The following is an 18,148-nucleotide window of genomic DNA, read 5'->3' on the forward strand; positions in this document are numbered from 1 at the left end:
CGCCTTGGCACGATAACGCGATCATACCGACAAAACACTGACGCCATTCCAGTTCCTTAGTAATGGACTCAATTTGATTTTGACACCATCCTCCCTCGTTAGGTCTAATACAAGATTTCTTAACACGATTACATCCGGGTTATCGTTTCATTAGTATTATTCTCTGTTTTGTTATTCTAATGAGTATTTATGAAGGACACGAACCATGTGGAATTTATGTACTCCGCACAGTCTTGATAGTGGGTGGGGTGGGGGTGTGTGGGGATGGGGGTGGGGGTTAACAGGATTCCAGTTATATCGCGGCATGTCAGCGTTTGTTTGTTGTTTAACGCCGCATGCAGCAATATTCCAGCTATATGGCGGCGGTCTGTAAATAATCGATTCTAGACCAGACAATCCAGTGATGAACATCATGAGCATCAATCTACGCTTTTGGGATACGATGACGTGTCAACCAAGTCATCGAGCCTGACCACCCGATCCCGTTTGTCGCTTATTCCGACAAGCAGGGGTTGCTAAGACCAATTCTGACCCGGACCATCACGGGTAGCAAGTTAATAATGAAGTGACCCTAGACGACGAAGGATAAGCACTCGCAATCGCAGCCGACTGACGGAACCATCCTGACGTAGGATGGTTTTCAGTACACTGGTTTCTGAAGAAGATTGGGGTCGTTCTCAATCTTGGCACGCTTTCTTAGTGCACATGCACTCTGAGTAACCGCTATGAAATTCTAAAGACGAGTTAAGCATCTTTTAATACATTTGCACGTAATGAACATCTAGCCACGTGGGTCGAGTGATGACCCTACACACCTACTTCCCTGGTTCGAATCCTTATTGGTCCATTCTATGATACATCCACCATACATACCGCCTGATAACGATCAACATATTTCTCACTTGATATAAAAGATGATAACTTGGCACAATGACGGAATATATTTCAACCTAGCTCAATCATATTGCACCAGCTTTTATCAAAATCTGCTCCAATTTGGAGGGGCGGTGGGGTAGCCTAATGGTTTATGCATTCGCTCGTCACGCCGAAGATCCGGGTTGGATTCCCCACATGGACACAATGTGTCAAGCCCATTTCTGGTGTCCCCCGCCGTGATATTGCTGGAACATTGCTAAAAACGGCGTAAAACTAAACTCACTCACTCACACCAATTTGGAACCAAACATGTATTATGAGGAGACGATTTACTCGGCATATTACGACCTATGTTTTGGTAGATGTTGTTATTGACGTGCGGTCTGTTAGGTGTGGCGATATTGAAATACCAGTGTCAGAAGTTAAAAGGATTTGATCGAATTTACTGTTATGTCTGCCATTGAAACAACTCGTTTCCCGTATCCGCGTGGCAAAACAGACATATTTCAGAAACACATATTCCTGTGTTTGTATAGTCTCATATTATGTTGCGGCCCGCGAACGATATCTCACATTCTGTAATACCTAACTATGTGATATCACACCTAACATCTAAGATCCAGAGCTACAGATAACTTTTTGGGTCATTGAGTTGTGTTCATCTCAATTGGGTATCCTAATATTTTGAGTAACCAAATAAATTGTACTCACCTCACTCAAACGCAAGTGGGTATTTTGCCATTTTCCATTTTTGAAAAAATAGTAAAGTTTAAATGTTAATGTTTAATGTTATTTATATTTGATCTGTAATATGAGAAACGATAAGAAAGACTGCAAGTTGTCAAGTTCATGTCCTGAAATAGAACCTCTCAGTATACTTCAGTTATTTTATCTATCCACTGGTACGCAAGCTAACATTTGACATTTTTGTGTGTACGCATGTAAGATGACATTCATTGAGTATTTACAAAAATTCAAGCGTACTTGTACGCAATAGACTGAATAGGAATTGAGTTTTCACATAAATATTTGCGTAATTTAAGCAGATACGCAGCTTATCTGTACCTCGATCCATTCGTGTTACTCACATTTCAACATCTGAAAGGTCGATTTATCTTAATCAGCCATGTTCGCCAATGTAAATATAATTAATGGAGATCAAATGTCACCGAAATGGATGCTGTCTCGTATTATGTCACCCCGCTTATGGTACGTAGAACCGGACTGGGTGTCCTTTAGCACTAACGTTCTTTGTTTAAATGGGATAATATTTAGCAAGACCCTTTACCTGAAATGGGTATCAGATGGCCACAATGGCAGCTGAGTGAGAACAGTTAGTAATCTCATTTATTCGTGTCGTTTCAAGCCGACCCAAATGATAACGCTATTGCTATGTTGTGAGTGAGTGAGTGAGTTTAGTTTGTAAATAATCGAGTCTGGACCAGACAATCCAGTGATCAACATCATGAGCATCGATCTGCACCATTGGGAACCGATTACCTTGTGTCAACCAAGTCAACGAGTCTGACCACCCGATCCCGTTAATCGCCTCTTACGACAAGCATGGGCTACTGAAGATCAATTCTAACCCGGATCTTCAAGGGTAGAGTGGAAAATTAAACATTGATGCATATTTACCGCTAGGAAACAGCCCACAGGGAATTATGGAATATCCGGGTTTTTTCGCTAAATAATCTTGAAATCTCGGAACTTTCAATATGATTTCACTCGTGTCACATACCCAGATGATCCGTAATGTTTTGTTTTATGCTAAAATGTGTTTTTGAGGTAATCATTGGGGTTTGACATCAACATATGCGAGGGAAACTCACAACTGATCATTAATTTAGTATTCAATGAAACAGATATCGCAATAATCTAAATGACAATAACCGCCTTTCTATACCAGCTGTTTCATTTGTATGTACCCGTCGACCATATCAATGTTGTTCATTATATACGTGAGAAATGGAATAAAATTGTTTTGATAAAATACATTAATTATGCACTCATAATAATAGCGATATCTGCCACTGGTCGTGGTTGACGGTTACCGTTGAGATGCCTATTCCCTTGACCCCAATAATGTAAAGTGATGCTACTGTCATACAAATTCTCTCGTACTCATGTGTCCCAAGACTTGGCACTAGGGAAATTGCCGCTACATCGTGACATTTATGAATATTCATATTTACAATTATAACACGTCGTGGTAAATTTGAGTGATCACAGTAATGGGATAAACGACCTAAATTCATTGAAGTTGTCTGAGCCGTACTCATCACTGTCTGTTTGGCACGGTTGCAATGTGCATATCACTATCTGATTGACATATTTGCAATGTACATCACGATATGACTGACATATTTGCAATGTGGACCACGATCTGACTGACATGTTTGCAATGTACAACGTTGCTGATTGGCCGGTGATGGCGGCTGAATAGCACAGGCCCAGTTCCACGAAGGTATTTTAGCGAAAGGACCGCAGTGAAATTGGCTGTTCAAACATGAACATGGCCCTTAGAACATGATCATGACTATGACACATCTATACGTTAAGCGCGTCTCAATTCTGATTTACATTTGCAACTGTGAAGGCTACGTCTATACTAGTGGTGGTCCGATTAATTGAAATAATCGAAAATTGGTCGTAGTGACTAAACGACCAAGCAATCGATCATAATTTCTCATAATCGAACACAAACAATTCTGGAACACTTGTTTTCATTAACAATATTTTTCACATGGTTGGTTTTGTCTGTTACATTTCGTAAGCACTACAATCTCGTTTCAAGTCATGATTGAATTTATCTTCAAGATTCCAAGAAATTTATGTTCCCAGCATACTAGTCATCCTTTAAAGATGTGAAATTTTGCCAAAAACCCCCGAAAGAACTACATGTTTTTTTCCTTATTTTTATGTGCATGAACAAATTTAATAAATGACGCTAACCACTTATTTTCGATGATTGATCGGTAGTAATGAACCAATCATCAATTATGAGATTTGAACCAATTCCCAACACAAGTCTATACTACTAGTCTGTCATACAGACCCTGAAACAAATACATCCAAGAACGTCCATGCAAGTCTAGAATATGTGGCAAGTCTAGATTACCACAGTTTCAGGAAAATGAAAATGAAAGTCTTTGGGCTCCTCCTTTATTATATTTTATGATAATTTATGAACCGGTTTTTTTTCTTAAAAATGTTCATTTTAGAGAGTGAGTGGGTTTAGCTTTACGCCTCACTCAGCAATATTCCAGTTATATGGCGGCGGTCTGTAAATACTCGAGTATGGACTGGACAATCCAGTGATTAACAGCATAAGCATTGATCTACGCAATTGGGTCACGGTGACACGTGTCAGCCAAGTCCGCAAGCCTCACCACGCGATCCCGTTAGTTGCCTCTGAAGACCAATTCTAACCCGGATCTTTACGTGTCTTAGTTACAAGATGCAATACATACAACTCATTTCACCGCAGAGTTTTGACAGCCGCTTGTTTGTTATATGCTTGAAACTGACAACACAGATCAACTGGGGAACCGGCTTCCTTGCTATCACCGCTGGGGAGTATCAGTTTGCGATGTTTTAAAGGACTGACAGATATTTCCGAATTCGAATTTCTTCAGGGATTTCCAAGTAGTGTCGGATAAAATACATGTACATATAAACATTTATTATTTTTTTGCTTCACAGGGTTCGTCGTGAACGGCATCAACAATGTCAACACGACGTCTATTGAACGCCGGTTCAACCTTCCCAGCGCCAAAGTCGGCCTCATCTCCAGCGCCTACGACATTGCCGCAGGGATCCTGGGCGTGTTTGTCAGCTACTATGGGTCGGGGAGGAACAAGGCTCGATGGGTGGCGGGGGCGGGGGTCATTATGGCTATGGGGTCACTAGTCATGTCCCTACCCCACTTCACCACCGGGGCGTACGAGCTGGGGGAACTCGATCAAAGCTTCTGTGAACACAATGGTATAACTGACGTCTCAATTCTGTGGATGTATATTTTGTTCATCAAATATGGATATGCAGTCTAAATTAGTCTTAGTTAGCATAGATGATATCGCCTTTGGCGATAGACCATATGGGGATTGCGCTTAATGTCACTCAAGGCGGGAGGAGTTGTCTCCCTTCCCGATCACGTTTTAAAAGCGCAAACAATAAGTTGCATTAACATTGATCATATGCATAACGTTGTTATTTGTGTTTCAATATAACCAAATTCGTAACAAAAGCGGTTTAACTATATATATGCTTGAAACTGACAACACAGATCAACTGGGGAACCGGCTTCCTTGCTATCACCGTTGGGGAGTATCAGTTTGTTTTCGGTATGTCTTTATGCGATACTGCAACGGTGACGTCTTCTGCAGGGACCTCGAACACCACGACGTGCGCTCAGGACACGGAGACCCACCTATCCAACTACCTCTATGTGTTCATCCTGGGTCAGATGCTGCACGGTGTGGGGGGAACCACCGTATACACAGTGGGCGTGGCGCTCTTAGACGACAGTCTCCCGTCCCAGTCTACTCCACTGTATTTAGGTAAGTCTGCTCTTCATGGCATCCGTAGTTCGATACCTGCTTGGGTCAAGGGCTCTTCTGAGTGGTCGTGGTGTGCCAGTGGCTGACTGACCACTGGACTGACTGACTGAGTTTAGTTTTACGCCGCTTTTAGCAATATTCCAGCAATATCACGGCGGGGGACACCAGAAATGCTGACCACTGGATCACAGATCGGTGATGTGCGGTGTAGACATTGGTGAATCTCGACATTCCTACACTCATCTGTATCACATTCCTTTCTCTGTAGACAGCCTCCGTGGTGTAGTGGTTAAAGCGTCCGCCCGGAGAGCGGAAGGTCGCGGGTTCGATCCCCGACCGCGTCATGCCAAAAGTCGTTAAAATATGGTACTTGTTGGTCCCTGCCAGGCGCTCGGCATTAATGGCTACAACAAGGACTGGTCGGCTCGGAGTCAGTATAATGTGTCTGAGTGGGGTATTCATGCTTCACTGCGGCATGGTATCTCAGTGGGCTAGCACTATAAAACCAGCTTAAGTCTGGGCTAGTACAAGCAGCCGCACATACACATACACACGCATGCACGTCGTCATATGAGCGAAATACTCTCAAGCGCGACGTAAACCCAATTTCACCTCACCTCACCTTTCTCTGTACACAGCGTGAAGGCCGTATACCGGAGAGCAGAAGTTCAGCAGTTCAATTCCCAGACGTTATATAATGCTCTTTGTTGTTACCCTACCTCGCGACGAAAGCGACGACATTTACCCCGTCCCCATGTTCTTTAATAACAATGTCCAATATACTTGACACATATTCTTCCTTCACAGGTGTAAGAGGCTACTAACGGGATCGGGTGGTCAGGCTCGATGGCTTGGTTGACACATGTCATCGGTTCCCAATTTTGCAGATCGATGCTCATGCTGTTGATCACTGGATTGTCTGGTCCAGACTCGATTATTTACAGACCGCCGCCATATAGATGGACTATTGCTGAGTGCGGCGTAAAACTAAACTCATCACTCACTCCTTCACAGGTATTCTGTACGGATGCTCGGTACTGGGCCCTGGGCTCGGCTTCGTCATCGGCGGGCAGTTCCTCAGCTACTACGTCGACTTCGACACAGTTAACACCTCAAGGTCAGTAGGCATAGCAATAATATCATAATATTAATATAGGCTACATTTAAACACACCAAGTCTCATCAGAAAACCCAATCACGTGTGCTCGCACTGTTGTTCAATAACCAACCCTCGTTGATTTAATGCCTTATTTGTGTTTAGCCTGAACATCACGACGGACGACCCCAGATGGGTCGGTGCCTGGTGGTTCACGTTCCTCGTCTGCGCCATCTTGAATCTGGTCGTGTCCTTACCATTGTTCGCATATGGAAAAGAATTGCCTTGTAAGTCTACCAGCTTCCACACTCACAAACTGTATGATCTTTCAATTTTATAAAGCCACACAAATAATATTTAAAAAATAAAATAAATTAGTTTAACGTTCAAATTGTTTATTAAGAGGAACACGGCGCTTTTTGTCTTTTTTAAAAACCAAGGAGTATGAATATTCTCCGAAACGTCTTGTTCCTCTTAATAAAGAGGTAGACATCGATAAATATTCATTTTTTAATGTGCATCACTTCTAAACGCCGTTCGAAGGCGCTTAGCTTAATTGTGATATAACGATTCTTCCGAATAGAACAGTTATAAATGAGTTATGTTTGACTCATCAAAATAATGTAATTACATACATCGGAACCCATATATTGCCGTAGTTGTCAAAAATTCATTTTACTTCCGACCTTGAAAGAGCAAGAGAGAAGAACTCTAACATAATTATCAAATTTAAAATTGACCTTCGTCCTTGACCTTCCAGCCGCCCGTTACGTGAGTGCCACCCGGAGATCCCAGGCTCATATCTCGTCCAGCCACACTGCAGCCAGGGTCGGGGAGAAGGGGTCCCTCACTGACCTCCTCCGCGTGCTCTACACCCTCTTGATGAATCCAGTGTTTTGTTTCATGACGCTGAGCATGTTGATGGAGGGACTCGTGATAGCAGGGAGCGCCACTTTCCTGCCAAAGTTTATAGAGAATGAATACAAAATTTCTGCGTCACTCGCCGCCATGTTGACAGGTACACAATAAAAAACATATATTCTAGTCTGTCTCAAAGTCCATGAACTATATTATTTCCTTTCCCGTGTACCCTTTCTGCAAAGTAAAAGCCCAAAATAGAGCAAGTCTAGATTACCCCAGGCTCTGAATCACCGAGCTCACTGGGGATCCATTTCGAAATATAGTTATTCGTTTGTGTCCAAGTTAACTGCTTTCAGAGACTAATAATTAGTCTAATCTTTACCATCAACTTCCAGATAAATATGTTATAAAATTACACTTTTCAAATTCTTCCCGCAACGTGCAGTTGTTATAGCTTTGAGAATATTTTCACATAGGCGGATCCAGAGGGGGAGGGGTTGGGGGTGGGTGCGCACCCCCCGTTTTGTCCTGAACGTTTATTAAATGACCATTGAAACGACATTAAATGACACTTGAATGAAGTGTGCACCCCCCTTTTCTCAATAGTGTGCACCCCCCTTTCTCAAAAAGCTATATCCGCCCCTGTTTCAGTTGCCCTGCAACAAAAACAGACACATTGTATATGGTACGTCTATGTTGTCCAGGTATAGCAGTAGTGCCTAGCGCCGCCGGTGGTCAGTTTGTAGGGGGCATCATAACCCGGCGGTTGAAGCTGGACATCAGAGGGGCAATGAAGGTCTGCATGGTGGGAGTGTTCGGGGCCCTCGTGTCCAGCTCCGTCTTGTGGCTCAAATGTGATAAAGAAATCATATCTGGCATAGACAAATCGTACCCGGGGTAAGTATCTATATGGCCAAGTAATACCTGAACGTTTAATTGAACAATATTCCAGTCGGCTACGCAGAGTATGAGTTTCAGAGACATCATGATGAGTACTCTCTCTCTGACTCAACATTTTATTCTCTTCTTCCTGGGGAGTATCCATCTTAAGCTGTCAGTGAGGCGTTAAAATTAACAGTAACCACCATCATTACCAGATCATCCTACCGGGTACCCATCCATTGCTAGGTGAACACAATTACAAGCCTACGGAGATACCACATGCGCTACATGTTCTCCAGAGTGAGCAGGACCTTTGCAGCTGAAATTCTCAGGAGCCAGGCTGCCAATTTCGAGCTGGATTCTATAGATTTTCAGTACCTATAGCAACAGAAGCACTTTAAGGACTAACACGAGGAAGACCCTTAAATTGGTATATTTGGATTCTGTCCACTTGAGTGTTTACAAGACCTCATGTTCTGGGTTCTTTGGGAACCTTAGTTCGAGGGACGTCTTGTAGACTCCTCACAACTGTTCCTAGTGTGGCATAGAGAAGAACTGTGATTTGACTTTCATATCGTGCCAAATTTCATCTTCATTCCCCAATATTTACATTTTCCCCCTGTCCACCAGGTTCAACCACACGCCCTACACGGTAGAGCTGACTGTTGCCTGTAACGCCCACTGCCGGTGCAGCACTGACGTCTTCGAGCCGGTGTGCGACCCCACAGGGAACGTATACTTCACGCCGTGTCACGCCGGGTGTGCACATGATCTGGGAAATGGGGTAAGGCTGATATTCAAATGTGATATCCAATGTTACAGAGTCTGCTTAAAGACCATCAGCCGACAACAAATGTTGAATGAATCATGTAGGATTGAAGGATTAGTAAAATTACCCCGTCTGATAGACATTTGAATTTTACTTGTCACTTTCTGTAGTGAGTGAGTTTAGTTTTACGCCATACTGGTGCCGACACCTATATAAAGATCACTTACTATTAGTTTACGCTTTCTTTTGCAGGTATATTGATCGTACATCAGATATTTCTTTCCCACACTCCCTGCGATTATGACCAGTTTTTCCATATTGCGTTGTACAGAGTTACGCCCCTTAGCACTATTTCACTGAATTGTCTCCCTTTAATGATATTCTGCCCTCTGTAGTCCAACGTGTCCCTGGTTCAACTTGTAATTTGTAACCTGTATTAAAAATGTCACTGTAGTATAATCATAGTAAACTATTTCACCCCACGTTGTAAATCACACATCGAAAATCACACATGCACTCTCTGTGATCACATATTTCAAGTTTAGTATGATTATTTTGGTGAAATATCTTCAGGGAAAAGAGTTAAGGAACACACGCATGTGTAAGTGTTCCTCAATCCTTCTGCAGACCTCTTTACAAACGTTGTATTGCAATGTGGCTGACAATCTGAGAATATTAAAGGAACACAGTGATGAAGTTGTGTACCTTTCTGCGTTTCCCTCAATATATTATTAGTTGTGTTAGTAGTATCTATCTTGTAACTGTCACCAAACACTCATTCGAAGAGGGTTGCTATGCTATGATCAAGAGGGTTTCATGGCTTTGTGTTGTCCTACAGAACTACAGTGGGTGTGGGTGCGTGGCGGGCCAGACGTTCCCCAACTCCAGTGTCCAGGTGACCAGCCAGGGCTGCAGGGAATCGTGCTCTATCCTCTATGTCTTCCTCGCTCTCATGTTCGTCCTCATCTTCTTCGTCTTCATCCCTGTGGCGCCCGGCGACTCAGTGCAGCTCAGGTAAACCCAGCAGCCTTGGATGTTGCAATCATTCTGTCATGAGATGGTATCATGTCAGCCTGTAGAGCAAGGTATCCAATTACAATGGAAGTATAGTGAGTTAGTGAGTTATTACAACGATATCACGGCGGGGGACACCAGAAATGGGCTTCACATATTGTACCCATGTGGGAATCGAACCCGGTTCATCGGCGCGACAACTGAATACTTTAACCTCAAAGCGACCCCACCGCCCCTTAGTGGAGGTATACTCCAACTTACTCCATCACTCACTCTGTACAGAAGATGATCCTAAGGATTAGTTCTTTATTGAGGGGTCGGGGCTTTCGCTAGCTACGTTTTACACCTCATGACAATGTAAAATCCTTTGTTGTCAGCCATTTGAATGGACGATTATAAAACTTACCATTACAAAAATCAGCACTGACCCAAACAAGGATATTACTAAACGTACTCAAGTAATTGCCATTCCATAATGTGATCTGTACGTCTCAATATTTCATTATTTGTCGGAATGACTAAATGCTTGCCGATCGCAGCTTAAATTTTAACTCTCTCATTCGCTTCCGTCTCTCCAGGTGCGTACCAGAAGAACACAAGACGTTTGCCCAGGGCGTGAAACTACTGATTGTGAGACTGCTAGGTAAGTGTATAGCTTCGGGCTTTTGTCTTGGTTGAAGTGTGTTTGTGTGTTGGGAGGAGGGGAGGCATTGAGAGGTTCGGGGCAATGGGTCTTCTGTCTAAAAAGGTGCTGTTGGCTGCCAAACATCTATATTCGATATGTCGATGGTGGCGTATTTGCTTCCGGTGTCATAGTTTTCTTCTGGGCCGAAAATGTACACTGTTTCGACAACAGTTCTCTCGTCCAAGCAACGTGTTGATGACTTCAGTTATATTTTTGCTAAACCCAATTTCCAGTTTCCAAACCCAGTTTCTTTCCTTTTGTCCGACAGTTAAGGTATTTTTAGAATCTGTTACTGACCTTCAAAACTTCACTCGCTTAGTCGTCAACGTATTTGTATTCGCTTGCGTAATGACATACGCCATGCATTATGACGTCATTGAGTGCACGCTGACTATCCAATGTCGATCAAAGCCAAATAGATGGCAAGTACGCTTGAGTTCGACGTCAGGAGGCTAAACTGTACATTTGTGTTGTTAACTATAATAATTTATTTTAATTATCGAGTGTTTCATTTCCAACAGGTACAGTTCCCGGTCCAATATTGTACGGCCGTTTGCTTGACGAGTCGTGCGTTGTGTGGCGAGAGAAATGCGACAGTCGCCTCTCCTGCTGGGTGTACGACAGTAACACCATGGCGAGGAACCTGTTCCTGTTGATGATAGGAACATGTATCTTTTCGGGATATTCCTCGTCTTGGCGCTGCGTTTGTACAGACCCCCAGACACACCCGAGGACTCGCCAAAAACAGAAGAAACTGTTGCCAAGGACGATGTTGAAAGTGACGTGAGAGAGCCAATCATACCCAAGGGAGTTCAATCATAGTAAAGGGAAGCAACTCTTACTGACCTTTGTTAAGGGAGATTGCTCGGAGTGATGATGAAAGGAGATAACCGCTGTTGATTTTTTTCATATCATTGTTGGATATACGAATGTATCATGCGTTTTCATTACTGGAATGTATCATGATGTACAGAATTTATATTGTTTTGCCTGGCTTGTTTACGATGCTGCTCTGTTATGAGATACGTATGCAGTTATGTATTGGAATATTATTGTATATCCTTGAGTGTTGAATGCCGTTGTATAGTGTTTTGTTGAAATGTTGTATCATCAATGTGGGGATGTAGAAGAAAGGTTAAAGCTGTTGCAGTGTTACGAGTAACCTCGGTTGTTGAATGATTGTCTTTTACTGAGCAAGTGGTTGTTTAAACATCAACTGTTGACAGTTGAAAAGGTACAAGACCGCGGGTATGGTGTGCTAGAAAATGGATGTGTGCTCACACGTGTTATATGGGACTGCTGAACAGCTGTTGGGAAGAATAATAGGGACGTGTGACACGTTGAAGCTGTGGAACATGTTATTACTAGTGGAAGTGTTACAACTTGAATGAGGCTCTGGGGATGGTATATGTTGAAATATTTCCTCTTATCATCAGGGGCGGTGGGGTAGCCTAATGGTTAAACCGTTGGCTCGTCACGCCGACGTACCGGGTTCGAATCCCCACATAGGTACAATGCGTGAAGCCCATTTCTGGTGTCCCCCGCCGTGATATTGCTGGAATATTGCTAAAAGCGGCGTAAAACCAAACTCAGTCAGTCAGTCATACCATCAGCTGTAGGAATTACCGGTCTTCTCTACTGTTGGGGGTGGGATGTACAGTTTTACTGTTGAAGCATCCCTACTCTCAGATTTGGGAATGGGATTTATAGCTCGGCAGTTGAAGCATCCACACTCTCGGCTTTGGGAATGGGATTTAGAGATCGACTGTTGAAGCATTTTGTCTCAATTCTCTGTTGTGGGGATGAAATAGATAGCTCGACTGTTGAAGCATTTCACCCTTAATGCTGATGTGGGATGGTATAGATAGCTCGACTGTTGAAACATTTCACACTTTAGATGGTATGGATAGCTCGACCCTTGAAACTTTTTATCCTAATTCTCTGTTGTGGGAATAGGCGATCACTCGACCTTTGAAGCATTTCGCCATACTGTTGAATTTGGGAATATATAGGTCGACTGTTGAAGTATTCTACCAAGCCTCTGTTGTGGGAGTGGATGTTTACGTCAAATGTCGAAGCTTCTCAACATAACATCTGCAGTTGGAATGAGATATGCAGCCCCAACACACCGACAGTATGATGATAAACACATCTTTTAAAGTGACGTTTAAACAACGTGAGCTGTTATACGTGGACATCCATTAGCTGCTTCATTTCTAAGCAATGATGCAGAATTATCTTTTCTTTTATATATGCAGTCTTCCATCACGGTATTTTGTATCCATCATCATGCAATTATTTGTGTGGTATTTTTTCAGACTAAACAGTGTGACAAGTTGAGATATTTTATAAGAATCCCTCATCTCCAAGAGGTTTGCTAAGCGTTTCTACTTTGTGATACGATATTTTTAAACTCAGACATATATTTCATGAATTTAAATTTTTATAAAGTTATGGTTCCGTGTAAGGTCTTCCAAGCCTACCATACGCAATATGAGTGACCTAATATTTTCTTCAGCAAATGCTTCCAATATACCCTTGCAATACACAAACCTCAACGTCGCTATTTTTTAATCCTCAAACAATCCTATTTTGGGGAAAATATGATATTGTGAGAGCGATGCAAAATGAATGAGCTCAAATATACTTTTAAATTCTTTTAGAAATCAAAAAGCACTTGTCCTCACACTGAATGATGATAAGCACATTTTGCAAAAGCACATTTGAATTGGTTTTATGTTTTGCCACTTGATGTGTGCTTTATCTCGTTTACTCGATAATAGGGATGGTCGAATATGTGTCGAGTTAGCCATAGTCTCAGACAACATTGTCCATGTTAGACTATGTTGGCAATAACACTTCCTGTAAAGAACTCGTGGTAAACATCAAATCGAGTTAAAAGAGTTCGAGTTAACGAAGTGTTATTTGTCAATATCAGAAGCACTGTACATTTAGGAAACACTGTACAACTAGTTTCCGACTCTGTTCTGTTTAGTGCAGCTGTTATAGCGAGATTCATTTCGCGTTATAACGGGTAGAGTTTGTTTGTTTTTTTATTCGTAACGAGGCAAAGTTGGAAAGTGCACCACCAACAGGGGTGTTTTGGTGTCCTTTGTGTTCATGACGTTATTTAATCTTAGTAAAGCTTAATTTTTCACATCATCTACAATGTAATTTGGTCCGTAGAATGTCCCCACGTGCACCTGCACGTAGAACGCTCTAAGACTGTTGTCCATGATCAGGGCTGGCTGGGATGTGATAGCGCCCCTAAAATGGATAACCTTTTCACGAGAATGAGAAGCACTGCATGAGTGATTGGTTCGGATGCGTGGATGTCATTACATGTTGTCACTGCCCATATAAGGTCATATCTATAAATATATATATATCTATATCTATATGTATCGTTGTTTTTGGTAACGTAATGTTACATGTTGTAAATGTGGTACCTGAGATTGTTAAAGAATGTGTTCATCTGTACATATTGTTGATATTCTTCTATATCAGTTCTTGCCATATCAATGCAGGTTTGTTATGTTGGACTGGAACTCTTTTGGAACGTTGGTAAAGATGTATATAAAACATATGATATTTCGAAGTGTCCTTGAACGTGTTGATTTGAACGTAATGGTTCTGTCGATAGCATATGTCTTCGGTTCTTGACAGGCGATAGCAGACACTTCGAGATATCATATGTCAAGAATTCTATACTTGTTATATTCAATGAGGCAGACACTATTCAAATAACCAGAAACTACCTGTTTTATGCGGGTCGAATCTGTTTTATAATTGTTTTTAGAGTATATTTTGGAAAGATTTTGACAATTTAAGCTTTATGCTTTATTTGTGATAGATAGGGACTGAAACTTGGATTTCTCGTTCACAGATAACGTCCTGCTTGGTTATTTTTTTAAGCACTTATGTTTTGCTTTTAGTTATTTACTTTGATTATTACTGTAAACCGACTCGTGTCATTTACCTTTGACAAATCCAGTGTGGCCAAATGAAACCCTTTATGTAATTTGGTTTAGTAAAAAAACCCAGACAATCCTACCAGGGTGCCGTTGTACAAAGCGATCTCAGCGCTAAGGTAATCATAACTCCCATACCTTAGCATAGAGTTACGGCTGGCGTATAGCGCTAAGGTGATCGTAACTCCCATACCTTAGCACAGACTTACGGCTGGCGTAAAGCGCTAAGGCTGCTATGTACAATGGCAGCCAGATTGATGGGCACATATATAGTTGAAAATGGATTTACAGTTAAAACACTAACATAACCTTATCATGTTTTGCAGCATAATGTGTAATAAATGGCATGTTTTTGTAACTGTATACTACACAGATAAACGTCAAATAGTGCTATTTCATCGCATTCGTGTATCCAGGGCCGTGCCGAAATGGGACGTCACTTTCACAAATTTGGCGCTATTTTTTGCGGAAAGGGACGTTTTTATTATGGCAGAACATTGTGGTTTTGTAGAAATATGAATTGTTTGAGATATATATTTGTGTATAGTTACAACGTGATATAAACAGTGGATGTAATGATGTCGATGTGGATAGGATGATATCACAGTGGATATAATGATATCAATGTGCCTTGTATATCATATTCTTCTATGTTTAATTGACGCAATCAGATTCTTCCCGTTGGACTTGTGATAAGATAATATTGCTAACTGTATTAGATTTTGTGGGTGATGTATCGTCGGGGGGAAGGGCGCAATCACCAGGATCAAGGGGAACTCCGTATGTTAAGGTATCCGCATTAACAAGAACATTGTGAAATAAGTGTTACAGTTCACACCTGTTGTCCCGAATATAAAGGTGTCTGGATTCGCAAGGTCCCATTGTGTTGATAGATGACCGGCTGCACTTTATTCTGTTGTTTCGCCTGGTTCGCAGGCAAACTAACTACCACTGATCAACGAGTATCATGCTATCATATATCTTAGAGCTGTGACGATATATCCTAGTATCGATAATCGTAATACTTTATTTAACGATAAATATATCGATACTTTTTTCCGTATCGTGATATGAATTGTTGACCTTAAAATTGTTACTTTTCACTAGAAATTGACGGTTATGTAAAAATTTGCACTGTTACTTGCTATCAAAATATACTTTTTAAAAGAAAATAACTAAAGATGGCATATCGTGATATGAATCGTATCGTTGTAAGATATAGCTATACGTATGGTATCGTGAAATTTCTGTATCGTCACACCTCTACAATATATATACGGTCTGCAAGTATTCGTGGATATATTTCAATAGCGGCCAGTTCAGGTCGCGTGTTTCGATGTAGGCCATGGAATTGTGATTTCATTTCAATGGGGGAGGGAAATTTTGTAATAAGTATTGTTGAAAATGCCCTAACGTAAAACGTTTTGTGTTAATGGTGAAAGTGAACAGATCGTTTCATTGTGTCAATAATTAGTAGTTGGATTATTTTACCCGTCAATTAATGCTTCCTTAACATAGGATTGACATGAATGCAATGTGTGAGTACACCCCTTTGTTTATTTTTAGACATATCAGACCTTTAGGACTAATGTTAATTGGTGTCGTTATTTTAGGTGTCGGTCTAGATCAGGGACCTTTAAATATACGAGGTGTTTATTTAATTTTTAACTCGGGGATTTAACCGAAAATGTGTAAATAATCAAATTTCTGTTTCTGTTAAAGACATAAGTGGGAAAAGATGTGGTGTAAGCCTATGTGTGTACATAGTTAGGGTTTTTGTTAAATATAGTTTGGCCCCTACCAAGCATGTCAGTGTGGAGTATCCATTTGGTGTTCAGGTAACTATAGTTTCAAGTCATATTTAGCCTTTTTGGAAAAAATACGATTATCCAAAGTGTTCCGTTATTCCTAATGAATAATTGGGCCTCTTGTCTGAAGTGTGGTTGATGAAACCCCTTACGTGAATTTCAGAATTGATCCAGCATTGAGTTCAAAAGCATACGTCATCAAAATTATTTATGGTCGCATCTTTCATATTTTGAAATGGTTTTAAGACCAATCTGTGGGAACCAAAATGTCCATACGATCAAATGATGAATGTCACGTGATTATGCGCGAACTGTCAACTGCGGTGGAAGTATAGCTGCTGCCACGTGCTGCTTTGGCGTTCTGTTGTCTGCGTACGTACGTCAAACCGTATGAGGAGAACGTTGACAACTTATCATGTGCCTTTTGATTTGAAGAGAATTATGATCGCAGATCAATAATGTATTAATCTTTCTGATGTATTTTAAATGATAGCAATAAATTTTATTTATTTTAATCAAGCTGTTGTTATACATTGGAAGAATGAGTGAAAGAAGGACGGTGTTGCGATGGGTAAATGCTATTCATTCACATCAGCCTGACTTCAAGTGATCCTGGATCGGGTGAATCACTTGAAGTGAGCTGGAGCACGACTCGGGTACAATATGGATCTGATGATAGAGTGAGTGAGTGAGTTTAGTTTTACGCCGCACTCAGAAATATGCCAGCTATATGGCGGCGGTCTGTAAATAATCGGATATGGACCAGACCATCCAGTGATCAACATCATGAACATATCGGTCTACGCCATTGGGATACGAAGGAATGTGTCAACACAGTCAGCGAAGCCTGACCACCCGATCCCGTTAGTCGCCTCTTGCGACACGCATGGGTTACCGAAGATCAACTCGGATCTTCACGGGTCCTGATGATAGATGGACCAGGTGTTTAATCCGGTTCATTAGTCGAAATGATTTGTCATTTTGACCATCCGATCTAAAACTATTCTAATCCAAAGAAGTTGAAGAATGTCGTGGTTGATGGGCGAGGTGAAATAGGATTTAAGGTCGTGCTTAAGAATATTTCGCTCATATGACGACGTGCATGCGTGTGTATGTGTGGCTGCTTGTACTAGCCCAGACTGAAGCTGGTTTTATAGTGCTAGCCCACTGAGATACCATGCCGCAGTTAAGCATGAATACCCCACACAGCCACATTATACTGACTCCGAGGCCGACCTAGTCATTGTTTTACCCATTAATGCCGAGTGCCAGGCAGGGAAGAAGAAGTACCATATTTAACATCTATTGGTATGACGCGACCGGGGATCGAACCTGCCACCTTCTGCTCTCTGGGCGGGCGCTCTGACCGCTACACCACGGAGACGGTTCGTGGTTGATGGGAATTTCGCAGCAAAACCTTCCAATTGTAGGTGCTCCGTAATTTGAGTAGTGTATTCATGTCTACAAAATACCACACCCCAAAAAAGATAAATTGGAGGCAGCATATACTGACAAAAAGTCCACGCTACATCCAACTCCTTCCAACGTCACGGGCCGGAGGCCAGAACGCAGAACATTTCCTTTAGAGAACACTGAAGCTCAGTAAATCTTCCCATTGAGGCAT

General features: G+C 41.7%; 1 protein-coding gene across 3 annotated transcripts in view; it reads left to right on the top strand.

The window, feature by feature from the left end:
• The window catches only part of LOC124276205 (solute carrier organic anion transporter family member 4C1-like), a 59,334-nt gene extending 42,295 nt beyond the window's left edge, over positions 1-17,039 (top strand). For all 3 annotated transcript variants that reach the window (XM_046711864.1, XM_046711865.1, XM_046711863.1), the window contains exons 3-13: positions 4,582-4,863; positions 5,265-5,438; positions 6,453-6,555; positions 6,700-6,821; positions 7,295-7,552; positions 8,100-8,292; positions 8,908-9,061; positions 9,885-10,060; positions 10,639-10,703; positions 11,267-14,835; positions 14,891-17,039. In XM_046711864.1, the coding sequence (XP_046567820.1) occupies positions 4,582-4,863; positions 5,265-5,438; positions 6,453-6,555; positions 6,700-6,821; positions 7,295-7,552; positions 8,100-8,292; positions 8,908-9,061; positions 9,885-10,060; positions 10,639-10,703; positions 11,267-11,532 (1,793 nt within the window). In that variant the 3' untranslated portion in view covers positions 11,533-14,835; positions 14,891-17,039. The remainder of the gene's footprint in view (positions 1-4,581; positions 4,864-5,264; positions 5,439-6,452; positions 6,556-6,699; positions 6,822-7,294; positions 7,553-8,099; positions 8,293-8,907; positions 9,062-9,884; positions 10,061-10,638; positions 10,704-11,266; positions 14,836-14,890) is intronic.
• The last annotated feature ends 1,109 nt before the right edge of the window (positions 17,040-18,148 follow it).

The sequence above is a fragment of the Haliotis rubra genome, unplaced genomic scaffold, assembly GCF_003918875.1.
Source record: "Haliotis rubra isolate DU_JTF1 unplaced genomic scaffold, ASM391887v1 Scf207, whole genome shotgun sequence".
NCBI lineage: Eukaryota > Metazoa > Mollusca > Gastropoda > Lepetellida > Haliotidae > Haliotis > Haliotis rubra.